We start from the raw sequence: 18,732 nt of genomic DNA, 5'->3' as shown, positions 1-18,732 counted from the left end.
AGAACAAGATGTCCAGAATTGTCGACTAATGGTAATTTTTAATATAACTTGCATAGCTTACATTGCAAAGAAATGACTGATCTGTAAATTATATCAGTGGAGACTGATCTCTGATTCTTGGTTGCTTACAAATGTTTATTTGCAATTATCTTGAAGCTTATATTTGTAATTTGAAGAAGCTGTACTGAAATTTCTTACAGATATTTGTGGAATTTGATCGATGCAACTGGAAGCAGCATGCTTGGGTAAAGGTTCATGCAGAAGAAGTGATAGTATTGATGCTAGAAGGGTCACTAGTTTGGGTTCCTCGAAGTGACCCCGTTCTGCTTCAAGGAACTAGAATTTCAGTTGCGCATTGGCCTGCACTGGTGAGTATCTGCACTTGTTACTTTTAATCAAAATAAGTATTTCATGACAAGTCTGGATGCTATATTGATTCTGCCATCTAAGTAGCATGTCATCCTAAGCAGAGCTATACCCTTCTAAGCTCAATAGATTTACAAGACTGTGGTTCTTGTTAGGATTGCACTTAAGAAAACATAAATATTTGTTGTTATTTTTTGGATCTAAACTGTTATGGATCTGAAGAAATTAAAACCAGTGCAACTAAACCACAGTTGAAAAGACATACATTTTTATTAGGTTGTACATAATGTTAAGACTTCATAATGTGAGGAGTTCCTTGGCATATGGGTATGGCTATATTGGTTTTACATTACAAAAAAGCTTACGGTGGCAGAGGATATGTTTGGAGTTTGTCTGGTACTAGACATTTTATTTGCCAGTAAGTTGACTTGAATTGCCTTCAGCAGATGATTGTGTTATGGTTTCTAGTTAGTCATTCATCTTCCAGGAAGATTCTAGAGAGGAGAGGCATCATTATGCCTAGAAGTTTTAAAACACAGAATGCTAGCTGAGGAGTCTGAAAACTATTGAGAGAGTCTCAAGTCGAAGAAATGTGTTGCCTTCTGTTTTCATCTCTTTATTTTTGTTCTGTTCTTATCCACAGACTTTCACACCTTTGGTAGATAAGCTGGGTTTGGGTCCTGTGGTTCCAGTAGAATTTCTAGTGGACCGAGACTTGAGATTCTTGTCTGATGCCAGTGGACTACGTCATTTCCAGGTATTTAGCGTTCTAAAACTGCAGGTACAGATTTAATTATGTATGATCCTGGCAGTTGAATTTTCTCTGACTTTGGTTTTCAAGTTCATTTGATAGAAAGGAATTAGGGCCATAATAGTTGGCTATAACAGTTCTTGGTGGGGAGCCAAAGAAATGCACTCCACCTTGTGTTTCTCAAATGGTAGCTGTCATGCTACATGACAAACTACTTTTGAAACAGAGGAGATTTTCAGAATAAGTTTGTAATGAGACATGAGGGTCTGCTGTTTAAAGCAAACAGTTCATAATTGTTGTTGCCATGCCAAAGATTGCCACTGTTGTATTTAGCTTGAATTACTTTATGATCCTGGGGGTTACTTAAAAAATAATGCGTGTAGCTTAATTCTGTAAAACTTAATGACTTAGAATCTGACAACTGGTATGTGAGACTTGTAGTATTCTGTTACACTGGGAAATTTCTATTCTGCATGGATTTTGACATATTTCAATTCACTGTGCAAGTAAGAACACTAGGAAATTGATAGAATTGCTTGGGATTTTGGTCACAAGGCTTTCACCCTATAGTGCCGGTATGTTTGTCAAGAGCCTTTGCCTAGTGCAGTTTGTGTTCTTGCAGGCAATTTTCTGATTGAAGACTGTGAATATAATACAAATGTAATGAAACTAATGCTTCTTGGGAATACATTCTGTTCTTTTGTGTGGTAGAAAGTACATGTGAAGCAACTGGATAGTCATGAATGAAAGTACACTGCAGTGTAGCACCAGAATAGCTAAAAACATGAGAAACAGTCTTGAAATTTGCTTCATAGAAGAACAACAAAAAGGGGCAGAACCATCCTTTCAAAGCAGGATAAACACACTTCAGTGGATGTCTTGAAGTGAACAGGTGTTCTCATATTCAAAACATTTCTTGGCAGATGGCAACAGAAAGTCAGAACCAGATTCTCCAAGAACAGCCTATATTGAGGGAAGCTGTCAATGCATTAATCAGTGAACAGAAGCTTCAGGACATATTTAGCAGAGGTAAGACCAGCTGTCTCTAATTTTTAAAGCATTTTTAGTTCACCAGTGGAGGAAAGTATGCTGAAACAGGTTAAGCCTCCTAATTGCTATACAGGCAGGGCAGTGCAAATGATCTTTACAGTTCTTCCACATCCAGCTAGGGGGCAAGTCCCAGTTCATGATCTGCCTTGCTCCATGCTGAACAAAGTTCCACAAAGTTATCCCTCCAAAAAAATCTACGTTGAGGAAAGAGCAAAGCATGACAATATGCCAAAACATTCCAAAAGGTCTTAAGTCATTATAGCTGCCTAACCTGGCACCTTTTCAGAGCAGACCATGAGAATGCCCATCATAGCCTGGAGAAATTAGTTGTGCATCCGGCAACCAGAATAACAACTACTACAGCAGGTATTGTGTGCACAGACCCTAGGTTGAGTGAACTTCTGGCACTCCTACTTCCTTCCCTAACCAAGCCTGGACTGGGGCCAGAATGTTCCGTACTTCCACCACAATCATGGCTGACATGCGCTTGCACGCACACAAACAGGCAACACTCACTGGTTTCAAATTCAGCACAAAGAGTTCATTTTATAGGAGTCAAATCCAAAGGGACAGTACGCAAATCTGAAGCCAGACTAATCAGCAAGTACACACACAGCAAGGTCAGCCATGATCAGATGCTTCCTCACAGCCTCCCCTTTCCCAGCCTTTTTAAAAAATGGGACTCAGCTCCTTCAACTGGAGGTGTCATACACCTGATCTTTGTGTCAGCCCTGCTCCTGTAAGTGCTCCTTTTCATTGTTGAGGCTGGGACTGTGCAGGGCTGCCAAGCATGTGCTGTACCGCCTGCCCTTCAGGTTGCTGTGCAGCTGTCTTCTGCAATGTTCATGGGGCCTAATCGGACTTTCTGCAGCTGGCCTGGCACTAATGGAATGAGGAGTGCTGGTTCTGTACTGGTTCCCGGTTGTGGCTCTGATCCCACAGGGGCCATCTCCTCCAGTGGCATCACTGCTGCCAGCTGGGGAAGAGGTACCATGCCACAATCTTCATTCCTCATTCAAGGAGTCCTTGAAATCCCAGGGCTCATCTGATCCTGGCTGGGCTGTGACAGTGGCTTCTGAGGAAATTCATTGGAGCAAGTGAGTGACTGATTCAGACATGCCAAAACCCTCTAATGAAACTCAGGTGGTACAGAAAAACTGTAAAAAAGTGTCAGAGCTCATACTCATTGGCTACTTGAGACTTCTCATGCGAAGGAACTATGGGGAGGTGCAGCGTTCCCAATGATCTGGCTCCCTTTTTTCCTCCCCTCTTAGGATGGACTTTAAAAATCTGGAAAGAAAAGTCCCTTGTCTTCATTGTCTTCCTCCCCTTTCCTCATTAGAATATTTAAATGAGTTCTAGGGCCCTCCAATGCAACTGATTGCTGTTCTCCAGACCATCAGCGCACTTCCGGAGCAGAGACTCTAGGAGCTCCTCCAGGTGCAAAAAGTCACAAAACTCTCCACCCCCTTCTGTTGCCCATGTGCAGCTCTACACTGTCCCCTGTAACCATTCAGATTCTCATCAGTCACACACATTCTCAGATTCTGTGCAGGCTGAAAGAGAGGGAAGTGCAGTGCCCATGGTAGTGGGCTCTTAGTACAGCACCAGCCTCTTCCAAGAAGATGGTGTTCCTTACTTAAAATTCACTACCTGAGAATAAGGAGATTCCAGAGTCTTTTGCTATCTTACTTAGACCCCATTTATTGTGACCTTTCCGAAGGAAGTCTGAAGAAACCTCCAGCGGTGGCTGGAGGAGGCATGAACCTTCACAAGGTGCCAAAGAGCATGTATTCCCTTCCTACTTCTACAATAAATATATTACAGGTTCTCTTTGTAGATATCCCAGTAGCAGTATTTCTCTTGGGCATGGTGTTGTCCAGAGATGGAGACAATGCACTCAAGGACACCATGGATAGATAGGAGTAAGAGGGCTCATAAAGCCTTAGCAGTAACTGTCAGGGTGCATTGTTTGCTTGATCCTTTTCTAGAGCAACAGTACATTAAATGGATGAGCTCCTGTCGACCTGAATCCAGACCCAATCAAACTAAGACAGGCTCTGCTGAAAATAAGGAGAGTTGTAACCTTTGCGGCTAATGCTGGCTTGCAGTTCCTTAGAAGAACCCACATGGCCAACATGATTCAAGGAAACATATGGCTGAAACACTGAAAGTAGATCAGCTGTCCAAAAACAACCTCCCCTGGATGTCCTTCTGAAGAGAAGAACTTTGAGAGACACAGCTCTGGATAAGACATTAGTGGAAACGAGGGAGGAACAGAAGGCTTCAGAAGAGAGGAGAATAAGTTAAACCCACCTTGCCACGTCTCCTGCCATTCCTTTGCAGCTCCTGCAAACAGCTTGTCTTCAGAAGCTCCAGATAATTTCAGCCATCCTTGGACAAACTAAGATTTTCCCTCAAGCGGACTGAGAATTCCCAACCCCACCAAGCCAGCAGAGAACAGAAGATACTGTTTTGTTAATGATGTCTCCAGACATTTACTCTAGCCTGGAGACTGTACAACATCATCAGCTAAGGCTACACAATAGAATTTCTACACACAATTTCGACAAAAATCTTCCCTGTCCCAGGTCCAAGTGTAACCAAAAACATACACTCATGGTACAAGCCATAAGACAACTCTTAGAGATGCAGACAGTAAAGTCTGTTCAAGGGATGCAAAAACTTTCCAGAACATGCTCTATATTGCTTGTTCAGCCCCAGGGAAATGAAGAATGGAGCGAAATGTTCAAACACCTCAAGTGGGTCTGCAGAAGACATTTTCACATAGAGTCCTTGCAGTTCATAGTAAGACCCTCTAACCAAGGGGCTTACTAGTGTCAGTGGAATTCAAAGAGGCATCCATGCGTATGCTCTCGTCTGCACTTTCCTCCACTTTGACTGTTGCAACCAGCACTTCCAGTACTGGCACTCCCAGTTGACTTTTCATCCTCTCCTGAGGTTTTCCCCACGTTGATTATCACCCCAATTGCTTACCTCAGATGAACAGAGAGCCCTTAATTACTCTGTTGGGATAGCTAAGATTATTTCCTGCATCAAAATAATTCCATGGGCCAGGCTGCTGGACAATCTTATCAGAAGATCCAAGGCCTGAGAGAGCAGGAATGTGCTTTAAGCCTTGGAGTATTAGCACAGCACAGATTCTCAGTGAACTACTGAAAGAGGTGGCCGGCTCACTCATAATCTGTCATCTATCTGGGCATGCAGGTAGGCACAAGCATTTGCAGTATCTCTTTCCTAGAGGAGAAAATATCCAACATTCACATGAGCCACTTCTGCTGATTTAATTACCACCTGCTGACTTAATTAACTTAACACAATAGCCGGGGCTCATTATTTTCGGCATCAAAATAAATCCAGGTGCCAGACTTCACTCACACCTGCTGCAATGGCAGCTCCCATCACCAGGGCAGCATCCTGTAGCTTAGCCATATGTACATCCTTCACCAAAAGAGACTGTAAAGCTCCTTTCTATGGTGTACAAAAAGGGAAAAGCTCACAATATTCCTCCAGTTGGAAGTTACCACAAACTTTTGCCTGCAGGGCAGGGGAGTCTGTTGACAACATCCAGTTTGAGTGCAAGAGGAAATGCTTTGAAACTAGACACAGCATAAATTTGTTGGAGTTCATAATCATCGGACAGGCTGGGCTGTTCTGGCTGTTTGCTAGCTGCTGGTGTCAGGTTATAGTGTCTTGGTTCCAAGAGACAACAAGCCAGAGGAATCTCCAAGAGGAAAATCAAGCAGTCTGAGATCTGGAAAGCCAGAGGAGTTGCAAAAAGCCAATCCTTCAATCCAAGGTCAGGTTTCCAAGAATCAGGGAGTTGTTGGCAGGTTCAGCATTTGCTGAACTTGCTGCTTCCACACCCAGTAACGTGCTGGGACGTCACACATACAGCCTGCCTCTCAGGAGCAGTCCTGCAAAGACTTGTTTTGCTGCTGAGCAGCAAGGTGTGCACTGTGCTGCTGGGCCTATAGCTCTGACTTCAGCCTTCTGCATATTTCCAAGTGGGCTGGTGACTAGCCATGGGCTAGCCCCATAGAGTCCCTCGTCTTCTGAAAAGTCCTCGTTGTCCTTGATCCCAGGCTGGACCCCTTGACACTGGTACTCTTAGCCTTTCATAGAAAGCTCACCTGCTGATCTTCATAAATATGACAGCCAAGGCCCATGTTGATCAGCAAGGAAGCACCATGTCCTACTCCCGGTAGAAGGAAGTCCTTCTGCTCCAGTGGGTAGAGATGCATACAGCCTGCCTGTAAGCCTCCAAGGCATCGACATCATAACTGAAGACTGCCTTAACCACCAAGACATCAGTTCTGGTGAGTGGTTTTCTAGGTTGACTAGGCATCTCGATCTTGTATCTGCTTGCCTCTCCAACCAATCACAAGGTACCCACATTCTAGGTTCAGGATCAAGGGAGCAGAAGGGCACAACACATTCACAGTCAGGTGGCCTCAGGGACTGCTGTATTTACTTTAAATTAAACGTTTGTAGTCCACAAACTATCATTCCAGATAACTGCTAAACAAGCAACAGGGCAAGTCCATTTTTGCCTATTAGCGTCTTTAGTATATTTCCAAATTGTTGCTTTATGTTGCTTCTGCACCATAAAAGCACCTCCTTTGTGCAGTACACCCCCTTGTCTTGCTTGTCACTTGATTCAGATTCCTTCATCTTCTCAACCAGACTTATAGCCTGTTTGTAGCCATGTGTATTCAGAAGCAAATTTCACAGTTAGCTCTACCCACTGTTTACTGTTTCTTTTATAGTACAACAGAAGATTAAAATATATTTCTGTTTCTTAATTGTATTATGTTTTTATCTCTCAAAAATAGTTCACTCTGCTTCTAGAAGATAAAACTTTCCTTTGATGTAGTATTGATGTTTTCTAATTTATCTCAAATTAATGGAACTAAAATACATTTAGGTACATTGAAATTCATGGGCTTGCAGCTCCATTTCTAATGCTGGATGTATCTGTGGCTCTTGTTTAATAAAAGCGTTTCTGCTTCTACATTTTGTATTATGGGCATGATAACTTTCATATTCTTAAAGTGTCAGTGGGATTGTATCTAGGTGATTGAGATGCATTCCTAACTGCTACAAGATTTATGTAACCAGCCTGCTATATGTTGCCACTGCCATTCTGGGTCATTCTTTCCTTGATCTTTACTTTATGTCTTCACACACTGAGTACATAGCTAGACTTCCCCTGATACCTTGGTCTCATGAGAACCTGGATTGTTTCTGTTATCTTGTGTGGGCAAGATGCCATGTGGCTCTGTCTCTATCTGTTGCTGACCTTGGGGCGCCTCAGCTCCAAACTAACTCTTTCTCACATTTCTTTGGGAAATGGGAGGGGGGACTAACATTGAAATAAAGGGGATAGCAAAAGCCACGTTCGCCAGAACTGGCTTTGTCAAGCTGGGTGCTTCAATGCCTATCAATAAACGCTACTGATCAACAATACAGAGTCTGTTTCTTGCTTCAAGGTTCAAGACCTAACATAAAATGAGTATTGGATATACTTCAGTCTCTTCCAAAGTTTTTGTTTTTCTGGAAAAAAATATTTCCACACTTTCAGTGGAATAAATCCAAGGGTCATTTTCTGCCAGTGGGAAGGGGCAAAAAGGATTTAATAGATTCTTCCACTGCATACTCTACCACTTTACCCCCTTCCCCCGCCAAATTCCTTACAACCTCTTATTAATCAGAAACAGTCTTCCAGGGAATTCAGTGGACTGCTGCAGGAAGGAAAAAAGAAAAAATTCTATTCTGCTGGCAGAAGTACTTGTCTTTTCATCTCTTATATATCTCTTGATTAGAAATCCGTGATTTTAATCCCAGCTCCCTTTTCTGTGAAAGTCCTTGAGGCAGTGGTATGTTTTTGGCTGATGTGTGGAACTTTTTCTCAGGTCCTTACAATATCCAGGGTCAAAGAGTGAAGGTGTACCAGCCAGAAGAGGAGAACAGTTGGGTTTCTGCCGTTGTGAGCTGTCAAGATCCCATTTCCCGTCTGATGGAGGTGGTTTTGAATGAGGTGAGAAGCATTTCTCTCTCTATCTGTCTCTGTCTTGCTCTCTCTTTTTTTGAGTTTGGCTTCCTAATTTCACTGAACAAAGACTGTGATTACTTGGTGTGGACTGTGACATCTAATACGGATTATGTTAGCCTGTGCAGAACCCTGATAGTATCATTGTCTTATAGCAACAGAAACCTGAACATCTTTTATTTTGTTTCTATTAAAGCCATAGAAAAATTGGAACCAGTGTAGAAGTTGCTAATGGTTAGGGGAGTGTGGTATTTTGAGAGCAAGAATAGTACCATCTACCCCGTGCCCTCTTGTACCATTCACCTTATTTTCAGGGTACCTGTTAAATTAATGCACAGTTTCACATATTGTACCATAATAAAATTATTTCTACAGCTGTGCAAATTGTCTATGGAATGAAAATCAAGTAAACTATGAAAAATTCAAATAGTTTTAGCTGCAGAATATGGCAAACAGGAGGACATTGTTATAAGGAATAGGATTGTACATGGCAGTGTTCTATTTATTTCCTTGCTATTATTGCATTGTGTTCCTCCTTTATAGTCCACTTTCTGTATTATGGTATATCATGCTTTGGACAGGTTGTTTGCATTGTTAATTATTTTAGTCCCAGCCATATTGCTTTGTTTATTGGACATTTTATTCTGTCTGAGTTGATTTTTATATTTTGTAATCTGTTTTAAGTCTCTGCAAGAAAGGCCAGTTATAAGTGTACCTTGCCCCACAGTGGGGAATAGACAGTCACCTCTGTCTCTGGAAAAGTTGAATATCAGCTTTGATGCAGGAGAAAAATCATAGTGTGTTCTTTTCCTGGCCAGAGCAAGGGTGCTTGAGTATGTGCACATCAGGGAGGAGAGTGCAAGTGTTGTCTACCCATCCAAAGCAAAAAAGTGTATTTTTGTTCCTCCTTCACATACAGAGAAGGTGCTACAAGTAATCATCAGGGAAAGGTGATTATAATCCCACCGGAGGAGTGGTGGAGATCTATTTTTAATTGCTTGAATAGTGATTAGATATTCCCAAATAACCTTTCCTCCGCCCCTGCAATAGATCATCGCACTGTTAAAATGCTATAACAATCTAGCAGTAGCTGATTTTTAAAAAAAATAAAGACTTCCACTGGTGGGTGAGATGGCCATGAAGGTGATGTAAGGAATGCAGTGTTAATGTGCGTGAGACCTTCAAATGTTACCCATTTAAAAGTGCGAAAACAGGTTTGGGAAAGATCCCAGCAGAGACAGGTGGGAGAGGACAAAGAAGCAGTACAAATAAAGAATGATGTTGTATTTATGTTTCTGAGAGCGGTACTGCTGAAAGAAAGCCAGAGGGAAACAAAATATCCACATGGAAGCAGCCTTAAGGTTCTCTACAAACATTTGTACAAGATACTGTCCAAGAACTTGTGGAACAACATTAATGAGCACTTATTCATGGTCTCTCCTTCATTGTGTTTTCAATTATTCTCATTTTTTTTCCTTCTAGAAAATCAGTGTGACACAGAGCCATATATTAGATGAAATGTATGATTTAACATAATGAAGAACTGGGAACAGAGTATGAGATTAAAGACAGTAGGAGAAGTGGTTTAGAATAAGATAACAAACGGAGGGATATTGGGAGAGCTAAAACTGCTTTTTGATCAGTGTAGGTTATCTCCCTTTAATACTGTTTTCTCCTTGTTTGTTTCCTTCATCACAAAATGTATCAGACTGGTGAGATCAAGTCTGTGGACCCCCGATTGATTCACGTAGTGATGGACAGTTCTTTGAATGAGGTACTTTGTTAGGCCATGATGTGTGTGGCGAAGGAGGGGTGGGGGGAAGAGGGGAGGGTGTTGGTAATATTTAACTTACAGTAGTTTTTACTTCTAATGATGGTTTATACAGCTTTGTATAGTTTTGAAAGGCACCTTGTTTTAGCTTAAATTTGAGAATTAAATGACTGTGTCTGTTAGTTTTGGGCAGCCTTAATGCAGAACTTTTAAATATAGATTTCAGTAGTTTAAGGCATTAGTTGAGGGACTAGTGTTCTGAAATCTTCACTTTGCTTGGATAGCCAGTTGTAGTGGTAACATTCTTATTTATTTATTTATTTATTTATTTTAGGGAGGGGCTCTAAAGCCAGGCAAATCCTCAAAAGGGAAAAAGAAGAAAGAAAATATGGAAGGGAAAGATGGACGGAGGAGGAAAAATGCTTCCGATGCTGGTTGTGATCATGCAATGAAGAAACTAAAGGAGCGGGGTGAAGCGGATAGTAATGGGAGTGATGGAGGTGAAATGAACAGGGGAGCTTGGAAAGGCAACATTAGTGGTGATTCAGTTCTGGATCCAAGGGCCAAGCAGCTGCCTCAGTTTGTTCCTCAAATTAACCGTAATATTCGTTTTGCCACATACACCAAGGAGAATGGCCGAACTCTTGTGGTGCAAGATGAACCAGCAAGTGGTGATACTCAGATGCCCTTCACTCCTTTTTCTTCAGCTGCTGCCCAAGTGCTTCTGAGTGGTGCTGGAAGTCAAGAAGCAGCAAAATCCTTAGAGCAGACCTGCCAAGGCCTGGTGGCTGCCCCAGCAGTAATTACCACAGCTGGACTGACACCAACTACTGTACGAATCTCTGATACTAGCCTGTCAGCTGTCACTGGACAAGAAAAACAGAAAGAGGGTCATTTGCAGAGCCAAGGAGAAGTAAGTTTTCTGCAGTCAAAATAATATCAACCATTATTATACTACTGTAGAGTATTCAAAGCGCTTCATGTACATAATTTTGTAGTTCTTACCATATCCTGTAATGAGGAGAAACCCCCCCCCCCCGATACATAGCAGATTCATCCACTTGAGTACTGAATCCTTGTGCAATACCTTTCTCTCAGCACACCTGAGAGGTTGATGTTTGCTTTTATAGAAAATTTGAACTCCAGTACCCTGGTTCAGTGTCCTATTTATTTACATATTTTTTACTGAGAACTTAAAATTGTGTAAGTGACCAAACAGAAAGATGTATAGCAATGTAGAGAGAATTTTTTTTGTATTATACATGGAGAACATTAAATGCAAAATGGTTATTTCAGTACACAATTAACATTTCAGTGAAATACTTCAGAAATGAGACAAATTGCTGAAATTCAAATGCTTTTCTTTTTTACATTTTTGTACATACTTGTTAGAATTGTAAGATTTAGATTTGCAAAATATAACAGACCGGAATATATTTGGGAAATAGGTCAACCTAAAAGAATTTAGACATCCTAACTAGTTGTTGGTTGGTTAATATCCTACCTTTCACCTCCAAGACTCTCAGTATGGTATTGATTTCTTCCCTCACTCTGCCTATTCCCATAGTTTTAACCCCTGTGGTGAGTTTCGAATGGCAATGGCTTGGGTGGGGCATGATCCAGCCTTCTCTTCTTAGGAATAGAGGTATTTGACATTTTGAGAGACAAGCAGAGAGGAGCTGGTGCTGCTGTGTTCCGATTCTGTTCCTTTGAGAGTGGAGTGATAGTTTCTTATGTAGACTAGACTCTCAACCAACCATAGTGCTTGTTGCACAAGAAAATGTATTTTGGGGTATGGAATAAATGGTTAAGAATGGCGTAGGAGTCGGTATCTTGTGGAAAATGTAACAGGGATGGGGAGATAAGGTTTGCCTCAGAATGTAATATATTATTTTGTTTCAGAATTCCCGAAATTCAATGTTGGCTTCTCCGGGATTTGGAGTGGCACACTCCAGCGCTTCCCAACCTTTGGTGTTTGACAGTGGACGAAACCAATCCAATGGAGTACTGACTCCAGAAAAGAAGCCTGCTGGATTTCCATTTGGTAGCAGCACTACCAATGAAACTGAAAAAGACTCTGATTTGTCAAAGAACTTGTTTTTTCAATGCATGTCTCAGAATATTCCTTCCTTCCAGCAACTATCACTTCATCACTGCCTTTGTCAGGAAAACCTAGCTGCTGAAGGAGCCCTCCGCTTTGTGTCAGTGACCTCATTACAAAATGTCCAGGAGTAGCCTGGAGGCTTAGGTGCTCTGCAAGCAAAGTTCTTGCAGGAGAACCTAAATCTGGGACTCAGCCAAGCAGTTCTGTGGACCGGAAGCTGCCAGGGGAATCTATGCCCACGCTTACTCCAGCTTTTCCAAGAAACCTCTTGAGTACTCGACCTCCGGATAATCATGAAAATCTTTTTTTGCAGCCCCCAAAACTGTCACGAGAAGAACCCTCAAACCCTTTCTTGGCATTTGCAGAAAAATCAGAACTCGGTCCTTTCAGTGGCTTTGCATCTTCATCGCAGCCAGGAGCATCTACTACTACTTCTTCAGGTCTTGGTTCCAAGGCAGCTTCTGGCTGGCCCGATTTGCACACCTCAGCGGACTCTGTAGCTAAAAAGAAAAGCCTGTTTATAACGACTGATTCCTCCAAGATAATGCCTAGTGGTCCTAGTTCTACCCTCTTTGCTAGTGTGCAGAGCTCGTCTGCTCTGGGGAATGGCCGTTCCAGCTCTCCTATCAGTAGCCTGACACAACCCATTGAAATGCCCACACTCTCCTCCAGTCCAACAGAAGAAAAACCATCTGTTGGGCCGGGCCAGCAGGACAATCCTCTTCTGAAAACTTTCTCTAATGTGTTTGGCAGACATCCAGCTGGCTTTTTCTCTTCACAGGCAGAGTTATCACTGGAAAACAAATCCCCTTTTGAAACTGTGAAAAGGTTTGCTCTAGATGAACGGAGCATGCCCTCTAAGCAGGATTCTGATTCTAGCACCAATAGTGACCTGTCAGATATGAGTGATTCTGAGGAGCAGCTGCACACCAGAACTTGTCTGAAGGGAATCCCAGAACATCTGATGGGGAAACTGGGTCCCAATGGCGAGCGGAATGCTGAACTACTAATGGGCAAAGGGAAAGGGAAGCAAACTCTGAAGAGCAGACCTCGCACAGCCCCCCAGAAAGGTGAAGGTTTGAAACACGAGAGATTAGTTAAAGAGGGATAGTGGAAACTGAGATATCTTTCTGTATTTCCCCATCATCTGTATTCTCAGCCATGAGACATGTAGTCTTGGATTGATCTGTCTTCCATGTGTCTAGCCAGCCCCAATACATCAGGGAGAAAAATGTAGAAGTCTCAGTCATTTGCATTCTTTGAGTCTGAATAACAGCAGTTCATACAAAGATAAATTTATGGTACAGGGTTAATTAGTTCCGACCATTAGTGACTAGATGTTCTGGGGAAAAAAAATAATGTTACCTGTTGTCATGTGAATTGATGTCTGTTTTAATAAGACTAAATTCTGTGAGCAGGAAACCCAGTTTCTCAAAATTTATTACAGAAGCAAGTTGCAGAAATGGAAACAGCAGGAATTTAGCTGGTGAAGGAGGAAAGACCTGTGGGGAAGGCAATTACGTAGGGATATGAAAAAGTAGATTGCAAATGAAGAACTCATCTAATTGTATGAAATTCTCTAGGCTGTTTTTGGAGTATTAGCTTCATACCAGTTCAGAAACACAACTGATGTTTTTGAATTGATTTAAGAGTTCTCTAGAAAGGTGCTGTGTTAGAACAACTTGGCATTATTGCTGTATTTTACATCTCCCCTGAAAAAAATCGTGTCCCAATCATTCAAGATATATGCTTGCTTGCATAAAAACTAAGATTCTTTCAGAGTCAGTTGTTAGAAGCAAGTTCACTGAAAATTCTGTTACCAAAAGAGTTTTGTACTGCTTCCTGGGAGAATAAAATAAACTAGTATGCAAACTGTGGCACTTATCTAAAGGCGTATAAAGGCCTGTAAAAGTCATGTGGCCCAAGAAATGCCTGACTATTAAGTCCATTTCACATATCTGATGGCACTTTATGAAATAGTTGTGTTTGTAACCATTTCATACTGTATTACAGAACTATACATAATAGAGGCTTGTGACAATGAATTTTGTTTATGGGGTTGTGTGTGGCATGATTATGATAGTCTGTTAGTTGTGAGGTGTTTTCAGTGGGTGTAGAATTCTGAATTTAACAGAAGGCAGCCAGAGTTTGTTATTTGGATCACAGTTCAGGTGGTGGGTTTTTTGTGTGTGCGGGGAGCATTGCAGTGGCCAGATACTGCATACTGAAGGCAGTGCTGCACCATATCCAAAGGGGCTTTGGGCAGCACAGGAGGGAGGGAAGGAAACTTGAATTCCCTCCCACTGTCTGCTTTGCCCCATTGGCACCAAAGGACTGGGGGCTGGCATTCTTGGGCTAAAACATCTTCTCCACCCCCAGGAATGCTCCAGCCTTCCCTCCCACCAATGCTGGGATCCAAGCTGACACTGGTATTGCTCCACAGCAGCAGGACATTCTGGGTTTCACTTCCACAGAGCTGAAGGATGGATGGCTGCTAGCACCTCTGTCCCCTCGCGTGGCCTTCCACTGCTCCCTGTGGCTATTCAACGCACACAATCCCCCACTGGGGGGTTGACATAGATTCAGGCAGGCTGCTGACATAGATTCAAGCAGGAGAAAAACTCCTAACTTGATAAGATGTGAGAGGTTTTCAAAATGAAGTTTGGGGGAAATAATAAGCTGTTAGACCTTTCAAAATGCGTGTGCCTACTTGTCAAACTGCGTTTAACTTGTGAGTTCAAAAAGCTGTCCTCCCTGTAATATTAGGTGAAAAGAAACTTAAAATGTGCACTGAAAATATATCTCTTTGGATGCCAGTCACATGGGATTTTGAGTATGACACACCATAAACAGAACCAGCAATTTGTATAACAGATATAATTTGTTCTATAACAGTTATGCTGCAATTTTTACTGATAACTCCAGGTCCCAAAGTCATGTGGAAGCCTTATTAGTCCATATTTAACTGTGGAGTTATTAGTCCATAAGTATTTAACTGTAAGGAGCCGCATGGCGTAGTGGTTAAGTGCTTGCACTTCCACTCACATGGTCAGGAGTTCGAGCCCCCTGTGGGTCAGATATCCTGGCAGCTGGCTCATGGCCAACTCAGCCATCCATCCACTCCTTGGTCGGTAAATGAGTACCTAGCACATAGCTAGGGGGTAAAGAACAGCTAGGGAAAGCAATGGCAAATTACCCCACAAAAATGGCTTGCCTATGAAACCACTGCTTGCAGTGGTACCCCAGGGTCGGACACGACTGAAGGGGAAACTTTACCTTTACTTTATTTAACTGTAGGAAAAACACTCCCAACTGCTTGTTGCAGAATTTCTTGTAGTATCACTGGCTTCAAAATAGCATTCAGTTTCCAACCTTGGGAAACTCCGTTAATATGTATGCTGGCATGTATCCTCTGTTTGAAGTCTTCCTCCAGCTTAAATGGCTCTTCAAGTCTAAAGCAGTAAAACAGTGGCAGTTACTGTGGGAAAGCCAGAACAGCGATAAATTTTGTGAGCAGAAGTCAATATTCTGTACATTGTCATATCTACCCTCAAGAACTACAGAGTATAAGTAATTGTGTCTGGGCCAAAAGCTGATTGTAAAGTTCATATAACCAGTCGCTGTTGAAGAGGGTAAGCACCCCTAGTCTGTGTAATTTTGCACTGTTGCTTGTGTGTTCTTGCTGATTAACGATTCTCATTCATTTTTTGGCAAATCCAGTCACTTGATTTGTGCCGTTAAGGCCTAGTTGTGTTTTTGGAAGAATGCATAAATATGTATGTTTTCTTCACATTTTAAAAAGCATTGGCTGTGTTTTTAAGCAGGCAAAAGTTTTTTACATCTGTGCTGGTCCAAAATTCCAAAACAAACCACAGTCCTCATAATACCTTTTATTAGGATCAGTCAAAATGGCATTAAACTTTCAAAGTTCTCCAGAATTATTGCAGGCTGGATATTATAGAGAGAGTAGGAGAGAGAGAGGTGGGAGAAAGATGCTCCAGGTCATGTTTTTAAGACCTTTTCTTGCCAGCATCCCTGTGTTCAGTGCAGGCAGTCAAGTCTCTGGAACCAGCAGAAAGGAGCAGCAGTGGACAAGGCAACTGGCCAGGAAGAGCAGAGTGACCTGCTGGTGTTCATTTTGGAGGGCTTTTCTCAAAGCCACATCTTTTAAAACAGTGTATTTTTAACAGGGGTTTGCAGGGGTTTCTTTTTCTCTCTCCTTTGTAAGGTTAAGCTAAGAGCTGAGACTGCTGGAGGTGGGGCTTAACAGGGGTTAACAGGGGTTACTCTTTGTCCCGGCTGCTAAAATGGGTGGGGCTCCTGAGGTGAGTCATTCAGTCTTTAGTTCAGTCTCTGGATTAGCGTATTGAAATTTTGAAGGCCAGGCAAGCACTTCTTCTTCTTTTAAAAAAATAAATAAATAAATTAATTAATAAGGACATTTTTTTGAGGGATAGCAGGTACACAGATAGCTCAAAGGGCACTGACTAAAAAAGCCACATCTAAATATATAAACAAAAAAGCAGATATGAAGGCAGGAAGCCAGCAGGGATGGGGCTTCCAGTGTTTTGCACTGAGGTGTCACATGTATGACTATTATCTCGCCACTAGGCCAGAAGTCGGGCAAAATGCTCCCTCACAATGAGCTCCTCCTGGCATACAAGGAACGGTCCGGCTCTCTCTGAAGCCAAGGTGGCAGACCTGGAGAAGCTTGAGAGAGGCAGAGAGAGGGCAATGTAAACATAGGTTTAGGGACCCAGCAGCCCAACGGGTCCCATGCTACATCTCTTCAGATGTCATATGGAGAATGAGAGACTGGGCGACAGAGGGTGCCAGTCTGGCGGTGGGGGAAGATGTTCCCTTAGATGGGACCCTTCCTTAGTTGGTGGTCTGGGGATATCCTCCTCGCACCGAGGATACCCGAGGTAGCCCTTGTAGTGGGTGATTCGAACATCAGGAATCAATATAGAGAGTTGGGCTCTTGTGACAGGCGTGATGACCGGCATGGTGACTTGCCTGCCTGGTGCTAAGGTTGCCGCGGATGTCACGCCACGCCTAGATAGGCTGTTGTAGACAGTGCTGGGGTGGAGACAAGCAGCTGTGGTCCACATTGGTACCAATGACATTGGGAAATGTAGCCGGAGGTTCTGAAGCTAAATTTAGGCTGCTAGGGAAAAGGGTTAAAATCCAGGACTCCCCAAGGTGGCATTTCTCCTCTGAAATGTTACTCTGTTCCACGCCAAGCAGGGCCAGCTATTGTGCAAGCAGAGATAAGAAAAGCAGTGGATGAGAAGGTGGTGCAAGCGCAGAGGGTTTCAGATTTTATCAGGAACTGTGGGGAACCTTTTGGGATAAGGCAGGCTCTGTACAAAAGGGACGTGGCTTCATTCTTAACCAAAGAGGAACCAGGCTGCTGGCACTCAAACACAAAAAAGGTGGCAGAACAGCTTAAACTGATCCCTGGGGAAAGCTCACGACAGGGAGCTGAGGTGACTTTCGTTCGGAATACAGAGTCCATGGGGGATGCGGTGACAGAGAAGGAGGTTTTTTTTAAATCAACCACATACAAGTGAAGAGCGAGCACAGCAATGGGATAAGTGATAGTGTCTACAAAAGGCTAGAGGGTAAAAACACATAAATCCCAGGTTAGGACACAGAGACAGAGATACAAGTGTTCCTATGCTAATAGTAGAAGCTATCTCACCTCAAAATGGGGAGAGCTGGAGTACAGAGTTTTGAAGGAGGACATTGATATAGTGGGTATCACAGAGACATGCTGGTGGAATGAGGAGAACCAGTGGGATGCTGTTATCCCAGGTTACAGGCTCTACAGGAAGGAGCATAGGACAGGGCGTGATAGTGGAGTGGCCCTCTACATCAAAGAGCATAGTGTCACATGCGTAAAAAAATAGACAATGTAGGGGAGCTGATTCCCCTACAGAAGCACTCGTGGATATCAATAATACCAGGGGTGAAAGCTAGCTAGTTTAACATTAGGAATATATTATCGTCCCCTGACCAAAGCTAATAAAGAGGATTCTGAGATGGAAAAAGAAATTAGAGAGGCCAACAAAGCAAAATGTCGCGGGTAATGGGCGATGATTTAACTATCCCCATATAAACTGGAAAATGCATGTTCAGGGTCATAGTAAGGAGAGAAATATTCCTGGATATGCTAAATGACTGTGGCTTTAGAGCAAGATGGTGGTGTAGAACCAACCAGGGAGATGTGATCCCTTGATCTTAAATTCCATGTGGGACCCAGGACCTGGTGCAAAGTGCGCGGAAGTCAGTGTTGTTGAGTCGATAGGGAAACAGCTGCACCACAATGCTAAGCGTCAGATTCAGTATCTCTGGCATGCGAACAAGTGACAACTACTAATGTAGTTAAGATTTGCCTTCAGAAAGGGAAATTTCAAAGATGAGGGGAGGGGATAGTACAGGAAGCTGAAAGGAAAATCAACTGGCGAGAGTCAAAAATGTCCAAGATGCTTGGAGGTTATTTAAAAAAACACAGTCACAAAAGCTCAGCTGGACAATGTGTCTCCACATGGTTAGGAAAGGCAGCGTTTCCAGTCCAAAAAGGAAAGCCACCATGGTTAACACAAGGACGCTGG

General features: G+C 42.7%; 1 protein-coding gene across 1 annotated transcript in view; it reads left to right on the top strand.

Annotated features, from left to right (window-relative positions):
- Positions 1 to 18,732, top strand: part of KDM3B (lysine demethylase 3B) — a 65,529-nt gene that overhangs the window by 9,162 nt on the left and 37,635 nt on the right. Inside the window, 8 exon segments of the mRNA XM_048487352.1 lie at positions 201 to 368; positions 1,010 to 1,123; positions 2,041 to 2,146; positions 8,104 to 8,228; positions 9,949 to 10,014; positions 10,346 to 10,924; positions 11,914 to 12,261; positions 12,264 to 13,185. Of these exon segments, the coding sequence (XP_048343309.1) occupies positions 201 to 368; positions 1,010 to 1,123; positions 2,041 to 2,146; positions 8,104 to 8,228; positions 9,949 to 10,014; positions 10,346 to 10,924; positions 11,914 to 12,261; positions 12,264 to 13,185 (2,428 nt within the window).

This window comes from Sphaerodactylus townsendi, linkage group LG03, assembly GCF_021028975.2.
Source record: "Sphaerodactylus townsendi isolate TG3544 linkage group LG03, MPM_Stown_v2.3, whole genome shotgun sequence".
Taxonomy (NCBI): domain Eukaryota; kingdom Metazoa; phylum Chordata; class Lepidosauria; order Squamata; family Sphaerodactylidae; genus Sphaerodactylus; species Sphaerodactylus townsendi.
Note: the sequence above shows the minus strand (reverse complement) of the source record. Positions and strands in the feature narration are given on the sequence as shown.